Source organism: Octodon degus, unplaced genomic scaffold, assembly GCF_000260255.1.
Source record: "Octodon degus isolate 3935 unplaced genomic scaffold, OctDeg1.0 scaffold00010, whole genome shotgun sequence".
NCBI lineage: Eukaryota > Metazoa > Chordata > Mammalia > Rodentia > Octodontidae > Octodon > Octodon degus.
Genome location: NW_004524586.1, coordinates 17,014,572 through 17,039,047, shown reverse-complemented (window position 1 = coordinate 17,039,047; position 24,476 = coordinate 17,014,572). Strand labels below are relative to the sequence as shown.

General features: G+C 43.5%; 1 protein-coding gene across 4 annotated transcripts in view; it reads right to left on the bottom strand.

Moving 5' to 3' along the window:
* Nucleotides 1–24,476, bottom strand: part of CUNH10orf90 (chromosome unknown C10orf90 homolog) — a 244,330-nt gene that overhangs the window by 196,575 nt on the left and 23,279 nt on the right. For all 4 annotated transcript variants that reach the window (XM_023709093.1, XM_023709095.1, XM_023709094.1 and 1 more), the window contains exon 2: nucleotides 16,415–16,487. In XM_023709093.1, the coding sequence (XP_023564861.1) occupies nucleotides 16,415–16,487 (73 nt within the window). The remainder of the gene's footprint in view (nucleotides 1–16,414; nucleotides 16,488–24,476) is intronic.

Here is a 24,476-nt window from a genome sequence, read left to right as displayed (position 1 = left end):
TTTCTTTTCCTGGGGAAGTTACCACTCCCCACTGAGGCAGAATTGGCTTCTCACAGAAAGCTGGTTGTTTACTCAACAACTCTGTCCACTTCTTGCTCTACTCCAGGGTGGAGCTGGTTCCTTTATAATGACTTCAACCTCTGTTGTCCTACAGAAATCAAGTTCCTCTCAGGCCACATGGTTGTCCTGGCCAGGAGAGAACAGAAGAAGTCACTTGGCTGATTAATTGCTGACTATAGCAGCTTCAATTAAGCTGGAGAATGCTGAGAGCTGCGAGATAGTTTAGGAACCCATGAGCCCACTCCCCTGTCTTGCATGTGAAAGGCTCATTACAATGATGACAAAATTCTTACCCTGAGATATGTTCTTACAACTTAAGAAGGGATTACTGTCTCTTTGATATCACAATTAAAATGGATGAGTGGGGAGAAATAATGATTGATCCCTGAACTACTATGCTGATCTGCTGAAAGTGCTAAAATACGCCTTGAGCAGAAACATTGAATCACCGGATCAATAACCTGAGCTATGTTGGTAAGATCGCTGCAGGCTTCCTGGGTAGGCCGGTGCTGGCAATTAAAGAAACAGGACTGACTTTAAAGCTGCTTCCCCAGGAGCATGTGACCTTGATTTTTAAGTGCAAGCGTAACTTCCTCAGGGCTGTCAAAACTTCTGAATTCTTGTCTGATTGCAAACACATTTCCAATTAGAGGATAAGTCGAGAGCCATGACACAGGCCATCTTTCTAAATTTACTTAAGGCTTGGAAGCCATACTGGCCACCTAGGAGCAATGATTCGTGTGTTGGTAAATAATGGAGATGACTGATTCTTTTCATTTCTAAGGAATGGTTCACCTTCACCATTGGATGAGTAGGAAACCCTTATTGTGGTCCATGTTGATGAAAGACAATCCAAAAACAGTTGGCTTACTGAAACAAAAGCCTAAAAGCTGTTGCTCCTGAAAGAGAATGAACTTCTCTTTGTATGGTTCATGCCTTCAGTCCAGAAGTCATTCCATTTGGGACATAGATAAAGGGAGAGCCATCATCAGAGAAAAATCACTCTTGATTCTTTTCTACGTTCTAGCAGTTAAAGTTAGCGAGAGGAAGGCTGACAGCAAGGAAATGCATTTCCATTTCTCTTACACTCCCAGTAGAGAAAATCCCAATCCCAGGTGCTCAGCAGAGCCCATTTTCATGTCAAAGAGAATATACCTGGTTTGTTCCTCAACGTGCCAGACCAATTTTCTTGGAATATTGAGGCTGGCTCATTCTCTTTGTCAAAAATAGTACATGTCCTCTGGGAAAATGTGTGGAATCATTCCCAATCTATGGAGCATAACTCTGTTCCTTCCATGGAGATTGTTTCCTCTGGGTGTTGCACAGAAGCTCCCCTTTCTATGAGTGCAGATCCCTAGATTGCAGCCCCACCAGTTTAAAGGCACTCATCAACTCTGTGGTTTGTTTCCCTTCCTAATCAAACCTCGTAAGGAGGTATCTAAATGACTCTTTGGCATTGATCTTCTTAGGATTGTCAAATATCCATTTGCTATAGAAAGTTCAAAATGCCAAAGCATGTGTTTTATTTATGTATTTTTTTCAAGGTTTTTCCTGAAGTTGGCATTCTTTAGATGTGTGATAGGTAGATGGGTAAATGGAAAGAGTAGAATAGCAGGTTGGATTGGCAAATAACTGGATACGTGTGTGGGTGGACAAATGAGTAGATAGATGAGTGGGTATGTAGATGCATAGAAAAGATAAGGCGTAGTTAGGTGATGGGATGTTATATCTCTATTTCATAAATTATTTGTAAAGTAATTTAGGACTCTGAATGAGGCCTCTGCTTGAGTTTTGGCTGTCATTGGAATTTTGAGATGATCCCAGGGGATAGGTGCTGATCTTACTGAAAGTCGGTCTTCAGGGTGCAGGTAGGTTCCATTGGTTCAGCCTCTCAGCAATCAGAACAGTTCAATAAGTCATTTGGAGCTGGTCTTTCCAAGTGTACAGTTCTGAACCCATGGCAGTCACCCCTCTAGACTCATGCATCTCCATGGCCCTAGCAGCGTACCATGGCTATCTGACCTTCATCCAGTCTTTTGGGGCTCCTGTGGGGTCCACAGGAGCTGAACTACATACCACTCACTCCCCACTTTCCCCACAAGCAAGAGTGTACCTTTCGGGATTGCAGAAAGGTGAAGTCTGAGCCATGACTTGTGTGTTCCTTCCAAATGCTTCTAGTTTTGTCCTGCCACCACCAACCCCACCACCACTGTGCAGGTAGCTATTTATTTAGTCCTGTGGGACACCCTGGCCTCTGAAGCAACCCTTGAATAGCTCTTCTATAAGAAACTGGGGGCTTAAAAGGACTCCTTGTGACATTGCCAATGAACAAATTAAGATTCCAAACACAAGCCCATGTTCCATACAATTACGTCCTCACTGGGCCTGGAAGGCAGAATCAGCCTTCAAACGTGGCATTTAAGGCCCTCACTGCTCATGAACGATGAAGGCTGATTTCTGCAGCATTAATCTACCATCATTGACCTCTTCCTGCATTAATTGTGAAGGGTGAAAACTTTTATGATGACGGCTTCTTAAATGCTAATTCTATCTTTCGTGAGGGAACAAGAAGCCGGCTTAGCCTATCTAATAGGATGACACAGGCAAACTCCCTCTGGCAAAGATTTCTCATGAGCAGAAACTGACGAATACATTCTAATGAAGGGAAAGCAGCTGGTCAGAGACCGTCCCTTCAGCAGCTTTGAATAAGGCCCTTGCCTTGTGCAGGACACATCTCAATTGTCGAGAAATGCCTGTGTGGAGACAAATGGCAGGTGTTAAAAGCGAGTGGGGAGGGAGCTTCCAGCTGCCTGACAGATGCAGTCATCTTAAGGGATCTAGACTTTATGCAGTGACTTGAAAGGCAGAAAGTTTGCAGAATAATTTTAAATTCCACATATTTACAATTATAGTTGAACTTATCGGAAAAACAAATGTTCAGGAGGAATGAGAAGCTATTTGTAGAAAAATGGGCTTATAAATAATATGGCTGTCAATGCTTTGTATTCCATTTGGCTGCGACATCCTTACTCATTAGCAAGTCCATCTACATGCTTGGTATTCAGTAAAGACAGGAGCCACCAAGGCCACAAAGCTGTGCCCAGGGATGCAGCCAAGCAGAGCAGGGTCTGTTAAAGGCCAGCGGCGAGGAAAGGTGAATGCAGTGGTGTGGCTCTAGGTCCCAAAGATTGTCTGTGGATGTCACTGCAGAGAATCCTTCCTTTTGTATGCACCAATTTCTAGTTTAATGTGCAAATAGACCTCAGAGTTTTATCCTACATTAGCTACATGACATTGTTCATGTTTCTTTCCTCTTTTTTTTTGGTGGAACTGGGGATTGAACTCAGGCCCTTGCACTTGCCAGGGAAGCTCTTCTTCCACTGAGCCATCTCCCCAGCCCCTCTTTCTTCTTAAAATACACATACTATAAACAGGGACTGGCTGCATGTCACACCCCCGTGCCAGCATGCCCCCATTTAATCCTCTCATTGTGCCCATGAAGCAGAGACTATTATTGGCCTGTTTTAACAAGAAGAAAGCAAAAAAAGAGCTCTGAACTCCGCAAAGCACTTGCACTTAAGCAGCCTGCCATACTGCTTTCATGTGGAAAGCTGTGCAATAAAATTTCACTGAACCCCTGTCATGGGCTACATCCGGAAGACACTGAGGAGGACACAGTGTGTTCCTAGTGTGGTCACTCTGTGAATGAGATGATGGGAGTTGGGGTGGGGAGGCAAAGGAGAAAGAAGTGACTGCCTTGGATGAGATAGTCTAGTAAGGATTCTGAGAAACAACAGGATGGAGGGCGGAAGCTGGGAGTGGGGAAAAATGCATAGAGCAAGGGCCAAAGGGGGATAAGAGAAGGAAAGACAGAACCTTTGCTCGTGTCTACCTGATGGGTCCTGGGTGTATCTGGTCTAAAGCCAACAGTGAACATCCTGAGTGATTGTGCAAAGCTCTCATGGGCTCTAAAGCCCCCACCAACAGCATGGCCCCAGTGGTAGCCCAAGGGCTCAATCCACACCTGACTCTAAATTGTCCTTAGACCTCTGGCAAGTTGCTAAACCTCCCTGAGCATCAGTTCCTTTATTTCTAGAATGATGATCACAACCAACACTTTTTGGGCCCAGCAAAAAGGATTACATAAAAGCATTCAGGTGATATCATCTCCAAATCCTCTTTCCCTTACCACCCACAACCAACCAATCTTGGAACCAAGCCTTGGGCTCAGTTTCTAACAACCTATCTGAATGCATCCCATGCCAGTCAGCACTTTCTTTCTTCTGGACAATGCCTATGAACCTTTCACAGTCTTCCCATTCACGTTCAATCTCATCCCTGTAACTCACATCAGAGGAGAGGAGGGGCTCCACAGGAAGTAGGAAGTAGAAGCTTTGGGCCCTGCTTCTGTGGCACCTTTCCAAGTCTCCAGGATGGTTCAATACTTTTGTCCTTGTTAGCTGATATTCTCCTTGAACAGGGTTCCCAAAGTCATACAGGCACCAGGTCTCATGACTCTGCATCCAAGACACACAAGTGAACTTTTCACAGAGCAATTTTTACCCTATAACTTCCATATTTTGATGATGTAAGTCATTTCTCCTGCAAAAAAACAAGCCTCACACTGCCGCCCCAACTCTCAGGGTTGTGCCTGACCCATCATATCCTTTCTATCTCTCCAGTCACTTTCTCTTACCTTTTCCCTTTCTTCAGTGAGATCAAGCCACTTTGAGCTTCCTTATCACCTTGCAGACCTGCCAAATTTCTCGCTTCCTCAGCACCTCTGTGCATGTTGATTTCTTTGCTCCCTTCCTGACCCTTGAGATCACGGGACCTCCATGAGGGCAGAGACTTGAACAGCAAAGGACTTAAATGAAGGACAAGCAGCATGAAGACCAAGACCCAATGAGCGCAGGCAGAAGCAGAAGCACAGAAAGGGTGAAACAGCTATGAAAGAGCCACAGACGCAACTTCCTCTGCAGATGGGAGGCCTAAGCTACTACAGAAGTATCAAGGGCAGACAGCACAGGTATGGACATTATCCTCATTTACATGGCTTCAGATGCCTCAGCCAGTCCACAAGTCTTGAAGAGCAGCCCCAGGTTCCCATATAAGCTGGCAAAATTCATAATGGAGATGAGGTTAGAAATTTCAAGAATGATGCTACTTCACCAAGCCCCTAAACCAGAGTTTCCTGCAGGTCATAAGTGATTAATAGCTTCAGTCTGGGCCTGTCTGACCTTGAGGTGCTGCCTTTCTATGATCCCATGTGTGGCCATGTATTGCATTCAAAACTATGTATTGTGCCCTAAGACTGCGGGACATTAAGGCTGCTATGAGTGTGATGTACATGGTCCCTGGGCTTCAGACTCCCAAGCCAGTGGCCAGCCACCATTTACTGACTACTTCTGAGTAGCAGCTGAGCACTTAACATGCCCCAGCCACAACTTTGGGGTAGAACAATTTAGTAGCTTCAAAAGCTACTGGACTTTTCTGAATCTCAGTATTCTTATCAAATGGGAATGTAGCTTTCTCATGGGTGTTTGTGGAAAATAGTGCAGATCTTTGTCAATGTCCAGTGAATTTCTGGGTATAGAGTTTGCCCAATAAATGGGAGCTGTTGTGTAGCAAATGGATGGCATTACCAGCTCCAATTCTCCATGCCCCCAGGGACTCCACTCTTCTGTGAACTTTCAGCTGTTTACATCAAAAGGTGGAAGTCCATTTTTCCATTTATAGATCAGGGTTCTACCATTTGATTGATTTGTCCTACACATGCATTTGTGTGTTTCTATGTCTGCTCTTGAGTTCAGCCTTCAGCTTGAAACATTTTCAGACGAACTGGTTGAGCAGAGCTTACTAATCCTAAACACATGTGTAGAACACCACCAATATGACCACCCCCTACCTGAAGATATGGAGAAATTCTTAGTGTTCTGTAAGTCACAAAGTCTTAGGGGTGGTTTTGTTTTGGTGTTCTTGTGACTATAAAAAACAAAATCCCATGACTATGTTATATACCTCAGTTCCCATGGGGTCCTCCAACAAAATAATACCTTCAGGTCTACAAGGATCCTCATCTAACTAACTCTAGCTCCCTCTAGATGTGCCCTCTTCACATGCTAAAATGTGAAGCCTTCCTCTTAAGATGTGGCCTCCAAGCTCTGTTGGAATTTCTGTCATCCCTCTACCAATTAACCAAAGCCTAGTGAGTCAGGAACATTGGAGAGGCATTAAGGGGGGTGGAAGAGAAGCTACATGATATTCCAGGGCCACATGATTCCTTAGAGGATTGCCAGAGTCTGTGTGAGGTGGGCCAGCACACAAGAGCAGCAAGGTCACCAGATACCGGCTGCTCTTCAAATCATACACCAGGATACGAGCTTGATCCAGTTCTTGGAGTGGTCCAAGCAAAGTGGTCAAGGACAGGGATGTCATTCACTACTGCAGTGCTCCAGACCAGGGATACTGTGGGACAAGAGGCTCAAAAGTAAACTGGGGGTAGAGCAGTACTTCATCTGGGACAAGGGAGCAGGGGTGGGGAGGAAGGAAGGCATGGGGACAAGGTAAGCACAGGGCTGGCCATGTGCCCTGTTGCCGAGTGGAAAGCTGCCTGATTCTAATGCGGCAGACTCATGTCAGTCTACATGTGACCCAGCTGATTGTCCTCCCTTCAAGTGGCTCACTGCTGTCCTCCACTCCTTCACCCCCTGACCTGACTGCTTCTACTAACAGAAAACACAAACTATTTCAGGACAGAAAAGAGTAACTTATAAACACCTACAGGCATCTTCATTTGGGGGCATAGGAAACTGATAGGGTGAAATAGTAATTTCAATATTAATGATTAGGATTGGTCACTAATCATCAGGGAAATGAATGCCAAAACTACCATGAGTCTTGAAGATCAATTAAGTTGTACGAGGTTGGAATAAACAATGACAGAGCTGCAGTTTTCCATGCCACTACACTGACTCTCAGTCTTGTCTTAGAGGCAGAGGCATTATCTTTTGACACAGTTTTGATCTATGCTTAGAATGCACCTTTCCAAATTTCATCACAGGCACCAGAAGGGAAGCCTGGACCTCAACACTGCCTGTTTTTGAATCTCTCTAGGAACAAGGCTTGGCTAATCTCCCACCCCACCCCCAGGCAACCTGTCTCAGTCTCTAATCACCCCCATAGACTGTTTCCTAAAGCCCATAAAAGGAACAAATCAAACTTAAGCACACATGAAGCATTAGAGAAGCCACGTTCAGAGTTGAGTGGGGAGCTGGACTTCTGCCAGCTCTAATATGAAGAATCTAAAAGAAACTATAGGTTGAAGGTCATTAAAGCAAAGCTATTTAATACCGGAAAAGGAAGCAAAGTTTAAAAGCACTGTCTTATTATAGACTAGTGCTTCCTCCCATCTTTTAGTTAAAACCCAGAGCACATTTCCACCTGGCCTCCATTCCTGGCAGGAGAGAGCCAGCCCTCCACCCTTGAAGAGCCTGTGATATCACATAATATTGGCTCTGGCTTAAGGCACTGAGATAATCACATTCATGAGAGCCATAAAATAAAGCGGGCTCAGGATTTAGGAACTCAAGTGAGATCAATAAGGAAGCGGGGATGTCTCTGGGTTAAAATGGACTGCCCACAGCATGAACATGCTCATTCTGTGGGGCTCCAGGTTAACTATATGAAATCTCCACGTACAAAGAGAAAGCAGTCAATTTTTCTTTAAGTAGTCTGTCGGCATGGTCCTGTGGACAAGTTTCCACTAGTGGACTGCCCTGACCGCCCACCTGGGCCCACGTGCTTGCTGGGCTCCTTCTACCAGAAGTCCCCTTGATTTTACCTGGCTAATAAATTGGCTTCCTGTAAGAATCCATTTTAACAAAGGCTTTAATATAAAAATAACATAAATTGCTTTAGGGAGATCCAGCCCCTGTGACCTGGGCTCACTCTAAACAGTCAAGGCATTTTCTGGAAAATAGACACTTCACAGCTGAAGTCTAAAACATTAGTCAGGATTCCTCTCGGCACAGAGGTCAGAGGTGGTGTTATCAAATACCAGTGTGCAAGGAGACTGTTCTAGAAGGTTTTATAATGCCAAGGTGCCTAAGGTAGGCACATGACATGAAACCAAGGCTCTTTCAAAAACCATGGCATCTGTGACTGGTAAGCCAGACCTTACTTGTCACCTGCTCAAAGGGCAGTACAGTTTGTACTGGGACAGGAGGCCTTGTTCACCCCAGAATCTTATCCCCAACCCTGGAGGCCAGCACTGGATCACTGGCCTAATTCCCTATTTCTGGCAAGTGCAACCTCCCTCACACATTACAAACTCTCTCAGCGAGGCATGGGCCTCTTCACTGACTCAGTCTCACCATCCTTCCTGGAACTCACGGTTGGGACAGGGGAGCAGATCTTCATCACACGTAAATAAAAACATGACTAAAAAACTCGTGAACTGATCTTATTGGCTGCTGCGTCTCCTGCTTTATCAAAAATCAAGGCTCAGCACAACAATTGAGTACATTTCGCAAGTCTGACTTTAAATGTCAGAGGTCATTCCATAGGACTTCTGAAGCTGCCCGACCCGCGGGAAGCTGTGACCGCAGAGTCGCCAGAGCACCACGTGGGGTGCAGAGGTCGGGCGGTGGCTCGGGCTGGCCCTGCGTCCTCTCTTATACAGGCTCCACGGCTTTCTTTCGCACCAGCCCCGGTGCATTCCGTGCCCAGTCCTGGGGTTGTAGGGCCTGGGCGTACCCAGAAGGGCAGGGTTCCCTGGTTCTGGCTTCCTCAGCAGCCCCAACGTGGAAACAAACCAGCTGTCCACAGCTGGCGAGAGGATCACGTGGGCTCCACCGCAAGGAGCTTAAAGGTCTTGAAGGTCAGACGCTCGCTGAGCAGGGCAAGGTAGCTACAAAGGCCCGGGATTGTGTGGTTCTTTCTGGGAGCTGGATTTTATGCCTCCCGGGTACATGTGAAGCCTCAACCCCAGTTTGTGCCTAGAGCCAGCCCCTCGGGGTGTCTGATCTAGGAACAATAGGCAGAAGGCTGGGGCCTCCTGCGGTGGGGCTAGTGTCCTTGTGACAGTGCTGACTCTCCCTGGCTTTCTTGCCTCCATCCCCACCGGCAAGCCAGGAGAGGCCTACAGAAATGCACAGCTGCGAGGGGGTATCTATGTAAAACAGGCAAGTCCCTGGTCGCAAAGGTTCCTGTGTGGGAGCCAGATTGGGTTGCTTCTGGGTAATGGGTACAGGTTACACCTAAAGACTGTTCTGGAGTTAGGCAGTAGTCACACGACTGCCAGTATAGGCTGTACCTCAGTTCGCAACAATTCTCCCCACGATTCAGACCAAAACCAAATGACGAGAACCATGTCAAATATCCCCAGAAAGTCAACAGTGAGCCTAACCGTTGAATTTGAAAAAAATAAAATAAAATAAAAATAAAACATGACTGTAATGCAAACAGCAAAGGAGGTATGGCATGGCCTGTGAAGCTCATTCTGGCTGTAGCAGAAAACAGTGCCGAGGGAGCTCAGTGGGAGTCCAGCCCGACCTGGCAGGGATGGATCCCAGAGACAGCCGGAAGGTGAATGAGGAGGGCTTGGTCATGGTTTGCACATGGGAGCCTGGCAGAGGCAGAAAGACTCCAAAGTTTCCAGCTTGGCTAACCGCATGTAGAGTGGTTCCACTCTGAGACAGAACAGCAATCCTGCGCTTAGAGAGGAGGCAGGTGTTCCAGGTCAGTGATCGTTGGTCATCTCACCATGGCTTAGGCCCAGACTCTACCCTGCTTTGGGAACGTGTTCCTGACTATCCTAGGATCCTTTATCTATGCTGGGCCGTCAAGAGTCTGGGTGGGGTGTCGTAAGCCAAGGGCCTGTTTGGGACCCACTTCTTGCCCTAACGCTCCCCGCTGCATTTCCAGGCATGCTGACGATGCTGAGGCCCGTACCCAGGCTGCACATCGCTGACACTGATGCTGGCCTCTGGCCGTCAGGTGCTCATGCTCCGCTTTCACCAGTCCCTGGGAGCTTGGTCTAAATCCTTCCCAGGTCTTCTCTGCCCCAGGATGGGTGGCACTTCCTGGCCCCAGCCCATCTCCTTCTGCCCATCCTCCACATCTCTGCTTTCTCCTTGCCAGGCCCTCCTGCAGTAAGACCAAAACTTAAGGTCCAATATTGATGCGCCTTGGCATCTGGGAGAACTAGGAAGGCCCTGACTGGCCTTACCACATGTCCTCCTGCTCACAGTGTTCCTTCAGATTAACTCCCCCAGCCAAACAATCCTCCTTATCCCAAGGATAGGTACAGTTCCTACTTGTCCCTGAGGAGCAAACCTGCTTCCCTGCCAGCCTTTGGAATTATTCAAACAAGCCAACCACATCCTCCTGCAGGAAGCAAATATACCCACCCTCTTCTTACTCCAAGGCCTGCCTCCCACAGCCCCCCTGCTCCCTTTGTTCCCAAATGCTACCCCACATTGTTTTGCACAGCATTGGGGCCCTTCCAGGGGCTAAGGGTATATGAGTGCTAAGCTGCTGACAAACTCATCTGCCAGTGTTGGGTACTGCACATGGCCACCCTGTAATTCTAGGGCAGGAATTCTCTCAACAATGAGTAGAGACATCTTTTCAGAAAAGAACATGATGGTGGGTAACTCTTAGAGATAAAAGAATGGCAATCATTTGGGAAAATATTGTACCCTTTCTTTCTTAAACACACAGCAATATGCCAATGCCCCCTAGTGTTGACTTTCTTTTTCCCCGTGGTACCAGGGATCCAACTCAGGACCTTGTAAGCAAGCACTTACTCCACTGAGCTATCTCCCTGGTCCCCTAGTGGTGGTTTTGACTGGGATCCTCATGGTAGCCTCTGGGGCTCCACACCTTTAGACTCTGATGCTACAGATCCATGTGGGACTTGTAAAACAACTTCTACTTTGAATTTTATGGATAACTCGGATTCACACCACAGTTAAGGACTTCTGCTAAGCAAAGCCATTGTGTTTACTCTGTAAATCCAGAAGGATCTTGTTGCCATGCTGTGTGGCATGGGCAGCTTGCTCAGCCTTTGCACTGAGACTTCCTGGTTGATATTTCCCTGATGGGTGCTCCAGAAAGACATAGTGCTCAATAGCTCTCTCTCAGACCTGCTACGATACCCATGTGCCAACATGCCCATCCCAGCATTCATGTTAAAGCAGAAAGGCTCATAATTTAGGGACGGTGAATTGAAATTACAGGCAGCACTTCTCATTTTACCCTTGTAAGACTAAGTCAGTGGTCCTCTTGGAAGCCCCTTGTGTTTTCCCCATTGTCTGGCTTGCCCAGATCTGGGTGCCATGCTATGGCCAATGCCTTTGGCACACCCAGGGCACAAATGAGCCTCCCTGCCTCTGACAGAAAACATGAGATCTGGCTGGGTACACTTCTTTCTGACAAAAAACAACATGGATGGAATCTTCAGCTAAGCTTTTTGAGTAGCACCCAATTTTACCAATTATTTTTAAATTAAATTATGTCCAAGTGATGGGCAGAGACGTAGCTAGAGGTGAAAACTCAGATGGCAGAGAAAAGAGTTTCTCACTTGACTATTTATAAATTATAACAGCAAAACTGAGGTTTAAGAGGCAGACAGCCACTAAGCAGAACTCAGGAGGGGACGTAACGCAAGGCTTTTCAGGAGAAAACAGGCAGGACTATCACATAGCCCTGGGAACAAGAGCTGCTTGGTCATTTTCCTCCCACTAATGAACTACTCAAGTAGGTTCAATAAACACATATGTGTCTTTTTATGTCTTCTGCAGGAAAAAAGAGTAAATGTGTTTTATTCTCTAGTGGTCAGAAAAATGGGGCTTGCCTCCAAGCTTCACCCACTGTGCCAAACAAGTGGACACAGGGCAGAGGATATCATTATCAGAACCAAAGTGGCCGCTGAGGGGAAGCCTCTGTCCCTCTTCACAAAGGAGGCTGACTCATAGGTCAGGAGCCTGTTACTAACGCACACAAAGTACTCAGAGAAACCCAAGAGCAGATATTGTCCCTATCAAGCTGAGGACTGTTGTCACACAAATCCGTTCATCTCCTCTCTAAGGGCTGGTCGGGGAGTCAAGTGAATCTCCTGACATAGAAATGGATTTGTACAGCTGCTTCATAGAAATCACACTGCTCAATCTATGGACCAACTTCTATGGCTCAGTCTTCCAATTTGGAGACATTGTGACAAAGGAAACAAGGTCCCTTTCCCCAAAGCCCATAGCCCTGAAGGGCAGAGTGATAAGTCAGCCAGGCAAACTAGGACAGGCTGAAAGGACCATAAATGTGAGACAAAATGCCCTCAGAGGGCAAGATGGGTGGGGCAGGTTGAATCAGGAAGCTTTTGGGAAAAGAGTGGTTTTAGCAACAGCGTACCTAACAGTGATACTGGGTAGAGGAACCCCTGGGCAGGGAATGAGATGGCAGGTGGTAAGTGTGGGTGCCGCCAGACAATGAAAATAGAAGCCCAGGAAGACAAATGAGGGGCCATGTAAAGGGCACTGGGCTATGCTGAGGAGCTTATCCTTTGTCTACTGAGATTGACATAATTTTTAAAAACATCATTAATTAATTCACTTATTTGGTACAGGGTCTCGCTACACAGATCAAACTCATAGTGATTCTCCTGTCTCAACCAGCCCAGCTGGGGTTACATGTGCCATCATGCCCTATTTCGGTGGCTGGCATGGTGTGCTGGGGTTCTAGGACCAGCACTGTACACCCAGGTTCCAGGGCCAGCTCAGCCTGTGATACTGGGAATTGAACTTAGGTCCTTGTGCTTGGGAGGCAGGTGTTTAGACCACCATGCTGTCTCCCCAGCCTGATAGCATTTTTGATTAGAGAAGTTCCATTGTGTAGATTGCTTCACAGATGAATTATCCCTGTGGCCAGGGAGGAATCTATGAAAAGGAATCAGAAAAAAGAAATGATCAAAATTTTATATAATATATATTTGAACTTTGGCAACTAGAGCCTTCATAAATCCAGGTTGGAGGGGAAAGCCAATAGACACATGCAAGATACATTCTAGTTCTTTGTCATAGAGAAACTAGATATTTAAATATTCTTGGGGAGAAAAACAACTACCACTCATGTCCAGGTAGGTGTTCAATTTCTTCAATTTCAAAGAAAATAAAACAACAATCCCACAAAGCAGGACCCAGTGAGTGTGTTCCACTGGAAAAAGTAACTGACTCAATAATAATCAAATGAAAACAGCAAATTACTGCTCTTATAAAAATCTGGAATAAAAGAACAGTTATCCTTAGGTTTTAAGTGAAATATAATTTCATAATTCCTCTCATCCACCAAAGAACCACTCTTTAAAAACTTTCCAGTTGTAAAGGTACAGCTCCATTGACCAGAAAGGAGAAAATTTTTTGCCATTCCACCTTCCTTCCTAAGCCAAGAAAATTACTAATGAAAACTTTCAAGTGACTGCCACATCAACTTCCTTTGCTTACACCTTCCCTAGCTGGTCTCCGTAGCAGTGGCCCTAACCAGGCACCTGGCTCCCCATGATCCCAATCCTTATACCAAGTGTGCTCAGCTGAAGTCAGGTAGCACAGTGATGTGGAAGTGACAGATGGAATCGTTTTATAATATGTAAAATTGGAATTTGAAAAGGACTTCCTACCTTCCTCTGATTTTGAAAACAGATGTGAGTTTGAGTAGAAATAGACATCTTTCCTACATTTTTTCTCCCTTAGTGTTCAGATCCTATTAATCATGGCAAACTGAAATTTTATGCAAGCCAACAGATTTCAAAGGCCTTGCCAAGAGGACAATTTAACCATAAGAAATCAGCTTCCCACTCTTCTCAGCCTGGAATTTCCAATGACTGAGGCATTGAATAGTTGCTTTCAGAAATAAAAGTCCGGAAAGAGCATTTGCTTCACACTTCCTGCCTGAGCACTCTGTACCCTGTTTGTACCCAGGCCCTGCTTCATTGATCCAGCGTCAGCGGCACAGGCTGCCACCTGTGACCTCGACCCTGACAGTGGCCCCACGGAGATAGGAGACTTCTAAGCCGCCACTGTATCAGGAAGAACAGGGAAATGAGGATCTGGAAAAGGCTAACCCAAGATAAATCTAATGGATGGCAAGTCTACACCGGTGCATAGATACCTCAATTTACAAACAAAGTCACCCCGATCCCTGGTTCATGATTCCCAGAATGGCATTCCTCTTCCAATTCAGTAGGTGTGGACTCCTTCAGGCTTTGCAACTCCAAGCTTGGAAGCTCTCTCAGCTGTGCATGAGGGTTCCATCAAGACTACAATCCTGTCCTCTCTCTCAGAGTGAACACCAAACTCCCCCCTGTTTCCTGGACACCTCAGGCAGATGTCTCAATAGCCTCTCACACCGAGTGTCAAAACCCCACAAAAACAGCATCCTCCCTCCAGCATCTTCCCTGCACCCCGAGTTTCCCATCCCATGGTTCTGTAGCACTAACTATCCCAGAAGACCTTTTGAACGACCTGTATGTAACTGGGTAATTTCCTAGTGCTCTAGTAGTTCTAGCAACTGTAGTTACTGCCGTGGCTAACCCCATATCATTTTCCTGGAATATCATAACAGAGTTGCTTTCCTACAACTTGGATTAAATCAGGTATTCTAGCAATTTACAAACACTTAAAATTCCCTTGTTGTCAACTTGGTAAATACAGATTAAAAATAAATAATGCAGCTTATTTATTTTGGCTCACCACCATCTAAGAGTTTTCTGACCATTTTATCTGTGTGGATAACAAATCCCACAAGAAAGCCTGGTGTCCATGCAGATATGAGTCCTTTCCATACACCCACATACCCAGCACTCAAGACTGGCTTTGCTGTTCTCCCATAATGAGCACTGGCAGATTTAAAAAGCAAAAAAATGAAGCCAGGAGACATGTCCTCCTCCCAGAACTGATTGTACATTTTCTGTGGCCTGCACCATTAATCCTCAGCCTCAAGTCAGCATATACTTGGTCCCTAACTCACTAGAACCCTCAGCACCTCGGGAACAGTTTGCAGCAAGGAAGTGCCTGCTGAAACCCATCTTGAGCTGACCAAGTCCTAGGATAAAAGAGAACGTAGTTCACACTGGAGTCTCCAGGTCTGGTTGCTCTTACAGCCATGGTGCCTATCCAAAGGACAAGATATCACTCTTCTCAGAGTCCTCAAGGTCCCTGCAGGATGCAGGTAGCCAGACGTGCTTACTGGGCCTGCCTTTGCTGTTTAATCTGAAGCGTCCATCACTGTAGTCACAGTCTGACCAGAGGCAACTTCTGGGCAAGGCTTACAGAGGGTTCAAACTATAATCTGCTGCTGTTAAAGAATAAGCTATGAACCATGCTTTGGGGGGTTCCTGAGAGGATCAAATACAAAGGGATCTTTCAAATAATATTTTTGTCTTAGGTTGACTATGTCAGTTATGGAAAGAAATGCAGGTCACTGATATCTTTGGCACAAGAGTGCAGCAGGTAATAAAAAGAGAAGCTATCAATGTGTGTATACACACACACATGCACACGCACACGCACATGCATGCACACACACACACACACACACACACACACACACACACACCTGCAGCAAAAAACTCATCTGCCATACTTAGGAATTAAAATTAAAATGATGATTAAAACCAAAATTTACTACATTCAAAATTCTGTTACCATTTAGTTTTGCCAGTCTCAGAACTGAATATTCTATTAACCTAGTAGTATTAGTACAGTAGCATCAGAACATTTGACCTAAATCCATATAATTTCTAACATGAAGGAGGTGGGAGATTGTTTCCACATAATTTATGTTAACAAACTTAATAAAAGCTATGAACTGTAACCATCTCACCTACTGTTTTTTACAGTTTAGTGGCTACGAATTGAAGCTTCATAAAAAATGATTTATGCATGCAGAGCAACCAGTCTTTTATTTAAATTGCACCCCCTCCCCTCTGAGAACATTGCATATTTGTTCCATTGCTCATTGCTGACGGAATCCCACTCGCTTGGCGCTGGCCCGGCCTGGCACTCCGCTATCTGTGGTCACCACAGGTTCCAAAGGCACCACCTGAGGCAACCAATACTCCTCTTGCATTATTTTTTTTCATAGATTGCTGACATGGAAGCCAGAGTTTTTAGAAATTCTAATCAGCTTCAAATCTTGCCCGAGCCACTGAGTTAGCATCTCATAGTTAGGGGACACTCGGCCCCAAAGTACATTTCATTATTAATAAAAGTAAAGACAAAGGAAGGGTAGGAAGAGGGAGAGACAGAGACAGAGACAGACGAGGGGACCGACACCACCAGGCCCAGGCCCGCTTCTTTACCTGCATTCAAATGACTGTCATTGCTCTCCCAGGCAGAGTGATCTTTGCTGGATGAGAAAAGCCGACTGTGGATCTGGAAAATAAACAGAAGCCTTTCCCAGTTTTATATTTTTACTTGCCAGATATATAACCTTCAGTAATACACTTCCAAAAAGGAACATCCCTAGAATCTCTCCTTTTTCCCAAAAAGAACCACAGGACGTCATGAACATATATTCCCATTTTTTTCTGAGCAAACTCTGTGAGTAAAAGGTAAGTTTCTAAGGATTTCAAAATATACAGGGAGAAAGGAGGTGGAGAGAGAAACACAGCAATCAGCCAGTGTGGACTCTGGTGTGCTTTTTTTTTTAAGCAGGTCAAAGCTCAGCATCTAACATTTCTGTTCCAGCCCATCACAGTTCTAGAAGGGTAATAGGCTAAAACTGAAGTCAATAAATATTGACCAGTTATGGGCAATGAAATATCAGGAATCAACTTTTAAAGCCCAATGAAAATAATGGGTCATGGTATACCAAAGTATTATGCTCTCTGCAAGTGTGATTATTATGCTGATTTTCCTCCCAAAGGCAAAGGTTATTTTTTCCTTGATTGTTTAAAAATGTATTTTAAGTAGAGTATAATAATTGGTAAGACATTAAAAATGATACACATTTAGAAGAACAAGATGAAAGGCATTCAACCATGGGTCTTGTATTACACATTGCTGTCCTCAATGTAGTGGCTCAGATCACAGATACCAGCATACAGAGTTAGTCAAGATGAAAATTCTAAACATTAACTGCTATTTAAAAAAAACTGAGAAATTATGAGTATAATCATCTCAGCTATCCTGTATATATACTTGCATATTTTTTCCTCCTGTCTTTTTTCCTATCTTTTCTCTTTTCTCTCATCTTCCTTGTTTAATCCTTTAGTTCCTTTCCATTTTACTATATCATATATAGCTTTCAGGCTTTATTTATTCTTTCAGGTTCTTATACTAGGAAGACAACATGATATTTGCACCTGTGGATCTGATTTATTTTGCTTATGAGTATAACCTTTAGTTGCGTCCACTTACCTATAAAGACTTAAAGTTTGTCTTTCTTTATAGCTGAGTAGTACTCCATTGTATAAAAATAACACAACTTTTTCATCCATTCCTCAAGTGATGGGTATTTTAGTTGCTTCCAAGATATGGCTATAATAAATTGTGCTGCTATAAACATGGGTGCATGTATATCATTATGGTACGATGTTTTCAGTTCTTCTGAGAAAATACCCAAAAGTGGAATAGCTGGATTGTATGAGATTTCTACTCCTAGTTTTTTGAGGAGTCTCCACACTGATTTCTATAGTGGTTGTACCAGTCTACCTTCCCACCAGCAGTGGATAAGTGTTATTTTGTCCCCAAGGCCTCACCATTCACTATTAGTTGATTTCTTTATGATAGCTATTCTTTCTTGGGTGAGATGGTAACTAAATGTTGATCTAATTTGCATTTTTAATGGGCAGTGCTGTGGAACATTGTTTCATGTATTTATTTGCCACTTGTATTTCTTCTACTGAGACATATGCATTCATCTTACATGTCCATTTTTGGATTGGGTCTTTAAATTTGGGGGGCCAAATTTTCTTTAGTTTTTTTATAATTTAGGTAGAAATCCTTTGTCTGAGTGATTGTTGGTTATGATTTTTCCCAATTTGTAGGTTGTCTTTTCACTTGGTTGGCAGTACTTTTGACATGCAGAACTTTCTCAATAAGATGAGATCCCAGTTATTGATTCTTTGCAGTATTTCTCATGCAGTTTGGATTTTGTTTATGAACTATCTGCCTACTCCTATGTCTTCAAGATTTCCTCCTTTCTCTTCCAGGAGATTTAGTATTTCTGTTTTAATGTTTAGATCTTTATTCCGTTTTGACTTTAGTTTAGTGCATGGCAATAGACCCAGGTCTAGTTTTAGTTTTCAGCATGTGGAGAGCCAGTTCTCCAAGCACCATTTGTTACAGAAGCTATGTTTCTTCCACTGAACATGTTTGGCCCCTTTGTCGAAGACAAGATAGCTGAGTGTATATCTGTGGTTGTATTTGCATCTTCTAATCTATTGCCTTGATCCTCAGGTATGCTTTTTCACCAGTACCATGCTGATCTTATCACAGTAGTTTAGTAGTATAATTTTGAGTCAGAGATTATAATCCTCCTGCCTTGCCTTTCCTGCCCAAGATTGCCTTTGCTACTCTAAGTCTTTTCTGGTTCCAAATAAACTTTAAGAATGTTTTCTATAGATCTGGGAGGTATGTTGATGGTATTTTGATTGGGATTGCTTTAAATCTGCATAACAATTTTGGGGATACGGCCATTTTCACAGCGTTGCTTCTTTCTATACAGAAGCAAGGAATATCTTTCCATTTTCTGAAATTCTCTTCAATCTCTTTTTTTAAAAGAGGGTTATAATTTTCATTCTATAGATCTCTTACTTCCTTTGTTAAATTAATTCCTAAGTATTTCATTTGTTTTGATGATATTGTGAAGAGTACTGTTCTCCAATTTCTCTCTCAGTGAATTTGTTATCTGTGTAAAGAAATGCTATTGATTCTTGGGTAATGACTTTGTTTCCTGCTATGCTACTGAATTTGTTGATTAATTCTAGGTGCTTCATGGAGGAGTTTTTTGGATCTCCCAAGCAAAGTATCATGTCATCTGCAAATACTGATAGTTTAACATCTTCGTTACCTATTCTTATTCCTTTTATTCCTCTTTCTTGTCTAATAGCTCTAGCTAATAATTACTGAACAATATTGAATACAAGTGGTGAGAGAGGACATCCTTGCCTTGTACCTGATTTGAGAGTGAAAGTTTTCAGTTGTTCTCCATTTAGAATTATGTTGGATGTTGGTTTGTCTTAGATGGCTTTTATCAGGTTAAGGTATAGACCATTTATTCTAATTTTCTATAGGGCTTTGATCATGAATGGGTGTTGGACTTTGTCAAAAGCCTTTTCTGCCTCAATTGAGATGAGCATGTGGTTTTTGGTTTTGGTTCTATTGATATAGTGTATTACATTTATAGATTTGCATATGTTGAACCATTCTTACATCCATGGAATGAATCCTACCTGATCATGGTGTACAATCTTCTTGATGATTTGCTGCATTCTATTTGCTAATATTTTATTAAGTATTTTTGTATCTATAGCCATGAGGAAGATTGGACTGTAATTCCCTTGTTTGTTTGTATCTTTCTCTGGTTTCACTATCACTATAATTGTTGCCTCCAGGAATGATGTTCCAGGAGTATTGCTTCCTTTTCAATTTCATTGAAGAGTTTGAGGAGTACTGGGTTTAAATATGCTCTAAATTTCTTGTAGAATTCAGCTGTGAATCCATTGGGACCTGGGATTTTCTTTTTTACTACATTTTCAATTTCATTGGTTAATATTTTGTTATTCAGAGTTTTTATATCTTCTTGATTCAGATTAGGCAATTTGTACATATCTAGGAACCTCTCCACTTCTTCTGTATCTTTGATCCTGTGAGAGTAAATATTTTCAAAGTAGAAAAAAAAAATTTTCCAAGTAGCTCTTGATTATTTCTGAATTTCCACTGGATCTGTAGTAATTTCTCCCTTTTCATTCCTTACTACTTGAATTTGAGTTTTTGTTCCTCTTTTTAAGGAGGTTGGCTAGGGGCTTATCAACTTTATTTAATTTTTTGAAGAACCAGCTTTTGGATTCATTAATTCTTTGTATTGTGTTCTTTGTTTCAACTGCATTGATTTTTGCTCTAATCTTTATAATTTCCTCCCATTTTTGGGCTTTGGGCTTGGCTTGCTCTTCTTTTTTCTAGAAACCTGACATGCAGCATTAGGGTATTTGTTTGTTCTCACTCAGTTTGCCTAATGTATGAGCTCATCGCTATTAATTTCCCTCTGAGAACTGCTTTCATTGCATCCCACAAATTCAAGTTGTGTTTGAATTTTTGTTGGATTGTAGATATTATTTAATTTCTTCTTTAATTTCATCTGTAACCCACTGGTTGCTGAGGAGGGTATTATTTAATTTCCACACATCGAAGGCATGTTTTTGTGGTTTCTTTTGTCGTTAATTTCCAGTTTCATTGCACTGAGGTCAGATAATATGCAATGAATAATTTCTATTTTCTTACATATACTTAAGCATGATCTATGGACTAGTATATGGTCTGTTTTAGAAAATGTCCTGTGTGCAGCTGAAAAGAATATGTATTCAGATGCTGTTGGGTGGAGCACTCTGTATATGTCCATTAAGTCCATTTCTTCAAAGGTCTGGTTCAGTTCTGCTACTTCTTTGCTAAGTTTTTGTCTGCTTGACCTATCTTATTGAGACTGTAGAATGTTTTATTTATTTATTTTTTAACATTTATTTATTGTGTGTGTGTGTGTGTGTGTGGCCAGCTCAGCCCAGCAGGGGGCGGGGCAGCCTGGCATGTGGTGCTGGGGGATTGAACCGCGGTCCCTGTGCTTTGCTGAGCTTGTTCTGAGTAGGCGCTTTAGACTACTGAGCCATCTCACCAGCCCAGACTGTAAAATGTTAAGGTCTTAACATAAAACTAAAATATTGGTTATTAGATTTTTCATGTCCTTTGAAATTTGTCTTATATAGTTGGGTGGTCTCATCTTTGGTGCACACATACTTATGACTGTTATCTCTTCCTCTTGAACTTTTCCCTAACCAGTACATAGTGACTTTTTTTTTATCTTGTTTGATCATTCTTGGTTTGAAGTTCAGATTGTCTGTGAATAAAATAGCTACCCCTGCTCTTTCCTGAGGCCTCGCAGCATGTAGTATTGTGTTCTATCCAAAGGCAAAGTTTTATCCTGTAAGCAGTTCACTGTGAGTGAGTCTTGGACTCTGATCATAATCACAGTGAGGCACAGAGCATCCTGTTCTCTCTGGAACATCCCAGGTCCTCCCTCAGTCCCTGGAATCTACTCTGGCCTTACCGAAGGCCAAGAAACAGCCCCAACCCAACCTGGGCTTCAGTAAAAGGACAACTCAGTCTAAGAACTCACTTCCAGCTGCTCTGATCCTGAGCCTCAGAAGATTTCTTAGTCCTGGAATGAGTTAAGATTTTGGTTCTTAGCTCTCAGTTTTGACCAATTCTTATCCCCATATCTGTGCAGCCCACTTAGGAGTTACAGGAAAGAAGCTGCAGCTTCCATCCCAAATAGAAGTCTGGCTTCCCCTAACTCAAGACAGCACATAAATAGTGGCCAGGATATTAAGAGGGCTGACAAGAGATCTGGAGAATCAGTAATTTTCACCATTTTTGCCCTGGCCTACCCTCCCTGTTCTGTACCCACTCAGCCACTGCCAGCTCATAACATGACAATTAATCATAATATGACGTGCTGACACTAGTCAGACTTGAAAGATGCTGGTCCTTGTGTATCAGTGCTTTATCTACATCATCTTGTTGGATTTTTATGCCTGTTAGAAAGATGTGCTTTGTTTTATCTTGTTTTATTTTGTCTTGTTTTCAGTCCTGAGAATTGACCAGGGGGCATTGAGATACACATATGGCTCTTTTTTTAAATTTTACTTTGAGAGAGGGTCTTGCTACTTGCCCGGGCTGTCCTCCAACTTATAATCCTCCTGCTTCAGCCTCCTAGGTAGCTGAGATTACAGGTGTGCACTGCCACAAATGGCAGATAGATTTTTTTTTAACCAATACTGTCCCATGTCTGCTGAGAAAATGAGGACTTCAGTGGAAAAATAAACTAAGGTCACCTGCAAGGGACAAGTTGAAACAAGGATTCAAATCAGGCCAGTCAAAGCCAAAGCACGGGACTTTCAGCCAGCATGTCCCAAGTAGTGCTGTTATTGCCAAGGATCACTGCTTGGCTAGTTGCTCTACCTGTCAGTGCTTACATGATCTTTATTACTTCCATGTGTCCTTTTTTCAGAGTTAGCACAGACATGTCACTGGGTAATACATGCACCCTAGGTAACACCTGAAAAAGTTTCAGGGAGAAATAGAAAGGTTATGACATTGGTAATGGGATTGGAAGAATAGTTTAAATCCCAAATCTGGCAGCAAAAGTGAGTTACATCTCTGCTGTTTCAGCACATCCAAGCATGTAGGCCTAGGAATAATTGGGGTAGCCCAGGGGTTGGGGAAGCTGAAAGGGTAAGGTGGTGGAGGAGCATGGGCTGGTCTAACAGAGCTCTACACTCTTCTGTCCTACACACACCTCTTCTCTCATTTTTTAAGGATTTCTGTGTACATTTTTTGAAATACCATATTACCAAGTCTAGTAAGTAATCTAACTATGGATATGCTAGCTGGGACTTAATTTTATCTTATTTATTCCTGACGTCCCTCCCTAGCTCATAATTTTGGATTTTTTTTAACTGAACCAACATACAGTAAAGGCCGCATTCATGAAGCCCTTGTCAAAATTTCAGAAGTATGTGAATTATCTAGTATCAGGGAATGGTTTGTGGGTCAGGTTTATTGTCCTACAAGACTGAAAGTCCCCAGGGGGCACAGTTACCTGTACATCTCAGGTATCTGGCACTGTGATAGCTACAGGAGAAAGCCAATAAATGTCTGCAGAAAAAAAGAGTGGAAGGAGGAAGAGACTTAAAGAAGGGAGTGAGGAAAGGAGAACAAAGGAAGGACAGAGGGAGAAAGGGAAGGAGGAAGGAAAGATGGAGGAGAGAACAGGACAGGAGGGGAGAGTCACCAGTTATGGTTAAGAGTTACAAAGTGGACATCGCTTCTGGTGTCCTACTATGCTTAGGATTTACCTGCCACTCTGTCTACTAGCTGAAAAATTTCCCACCAAGCAATGCTTTCCTCTTATTCTTATGGTGTATCACACAGAGGGAGCCCCTGGTCAGTCCAAGCCATTTACTGAGTGAGCAGTGGCTCCTAACACCATCCTTCCAAGGCTATCTGTGTTATGTCCCTGAAGCATGAAGAGTTAGTTACTCAATGGAGAAGGCAGCAATTTACCAAAGGTGCACAGTGGCAGAGAGATAAGGCCCCTTTTTAGCTGCCAGTGACCCAGGACTGGTATACCCTGAGGTCCCAGGAGGAATTACCATAGCATATGGGCAGGCATCTCATTCATTCTCCAGAACCTGGGTGATAATGGTGAAACTACTATTTCCACTTAGCGGTACTGAAATATGGAGGGTTAAGTAACTTACCCAAGGTCACCCACTATGCAAGTAAAAGAGCTCTCACCTTAGAACCCAGTGAACTAGGATTTACTTCTCGGGAACAGAAAACTATTATTAGAATCAAGCATCTCTAAAAAATTCTGAGACCTCACAGTAATATGGAATGCTGAAGTCTGCAAAACTTTCCAATAACTTTCCAAGCATTACAGTACTTTGTTTTGATTCTCCAAAGCCCCTGAGCAGTGACTAAGACACATAATTTTGCTGCCGTTTGTAGATAATGAGACTAAGGTCCAGAGAGAGTAAGGAGTCCAAGTGGCCCACAATGAGGCATCGGTGGAGGCTCTGTTGTCACCTACACCAGCTCTCCTGACCTTTCACTGAGCACACTGCCTACCTCCTTGGGCAAAACAGCACAGGCAGCACCATCTCATCAAGGTCCTGTGGTCAAACCCATTGTCTGCTAGGACAATGAAGCAACATCATTGGCGCTATGAATCCCACTGGCAGTCAGAAGTGGCACTCTCGCGAGCTTTGAAACCAATGAACCTTCCAAGTGCGTAAGACTGAGCTATTCCAGAGCAACCTCAGCGTTTTCTTGCCTGATTCTCCCACATCCTGCCATTGGAGTTGGGCTCGGAGGGACCTATATGCTACTACTTTTGCTGTTTTATCATTTCCTGGCTCTCTCTTCAAGATACCTGAGTATTGACCAGGTAGGATTCATCCCAGGGATGCAAGGATGGTTCAATATTCGAAAATCTATCAATGTAATACACTATGCCAATAGAGTAAAAATTAAAAACCACATGATCATCTCCATTGATGTAGAAAAGGCTTTTGACAAAGTCCAACACTCATTCATGTTCAAAGTCCTACAGAAAATTGGAATAGATGGCCTCTACTTCAATCT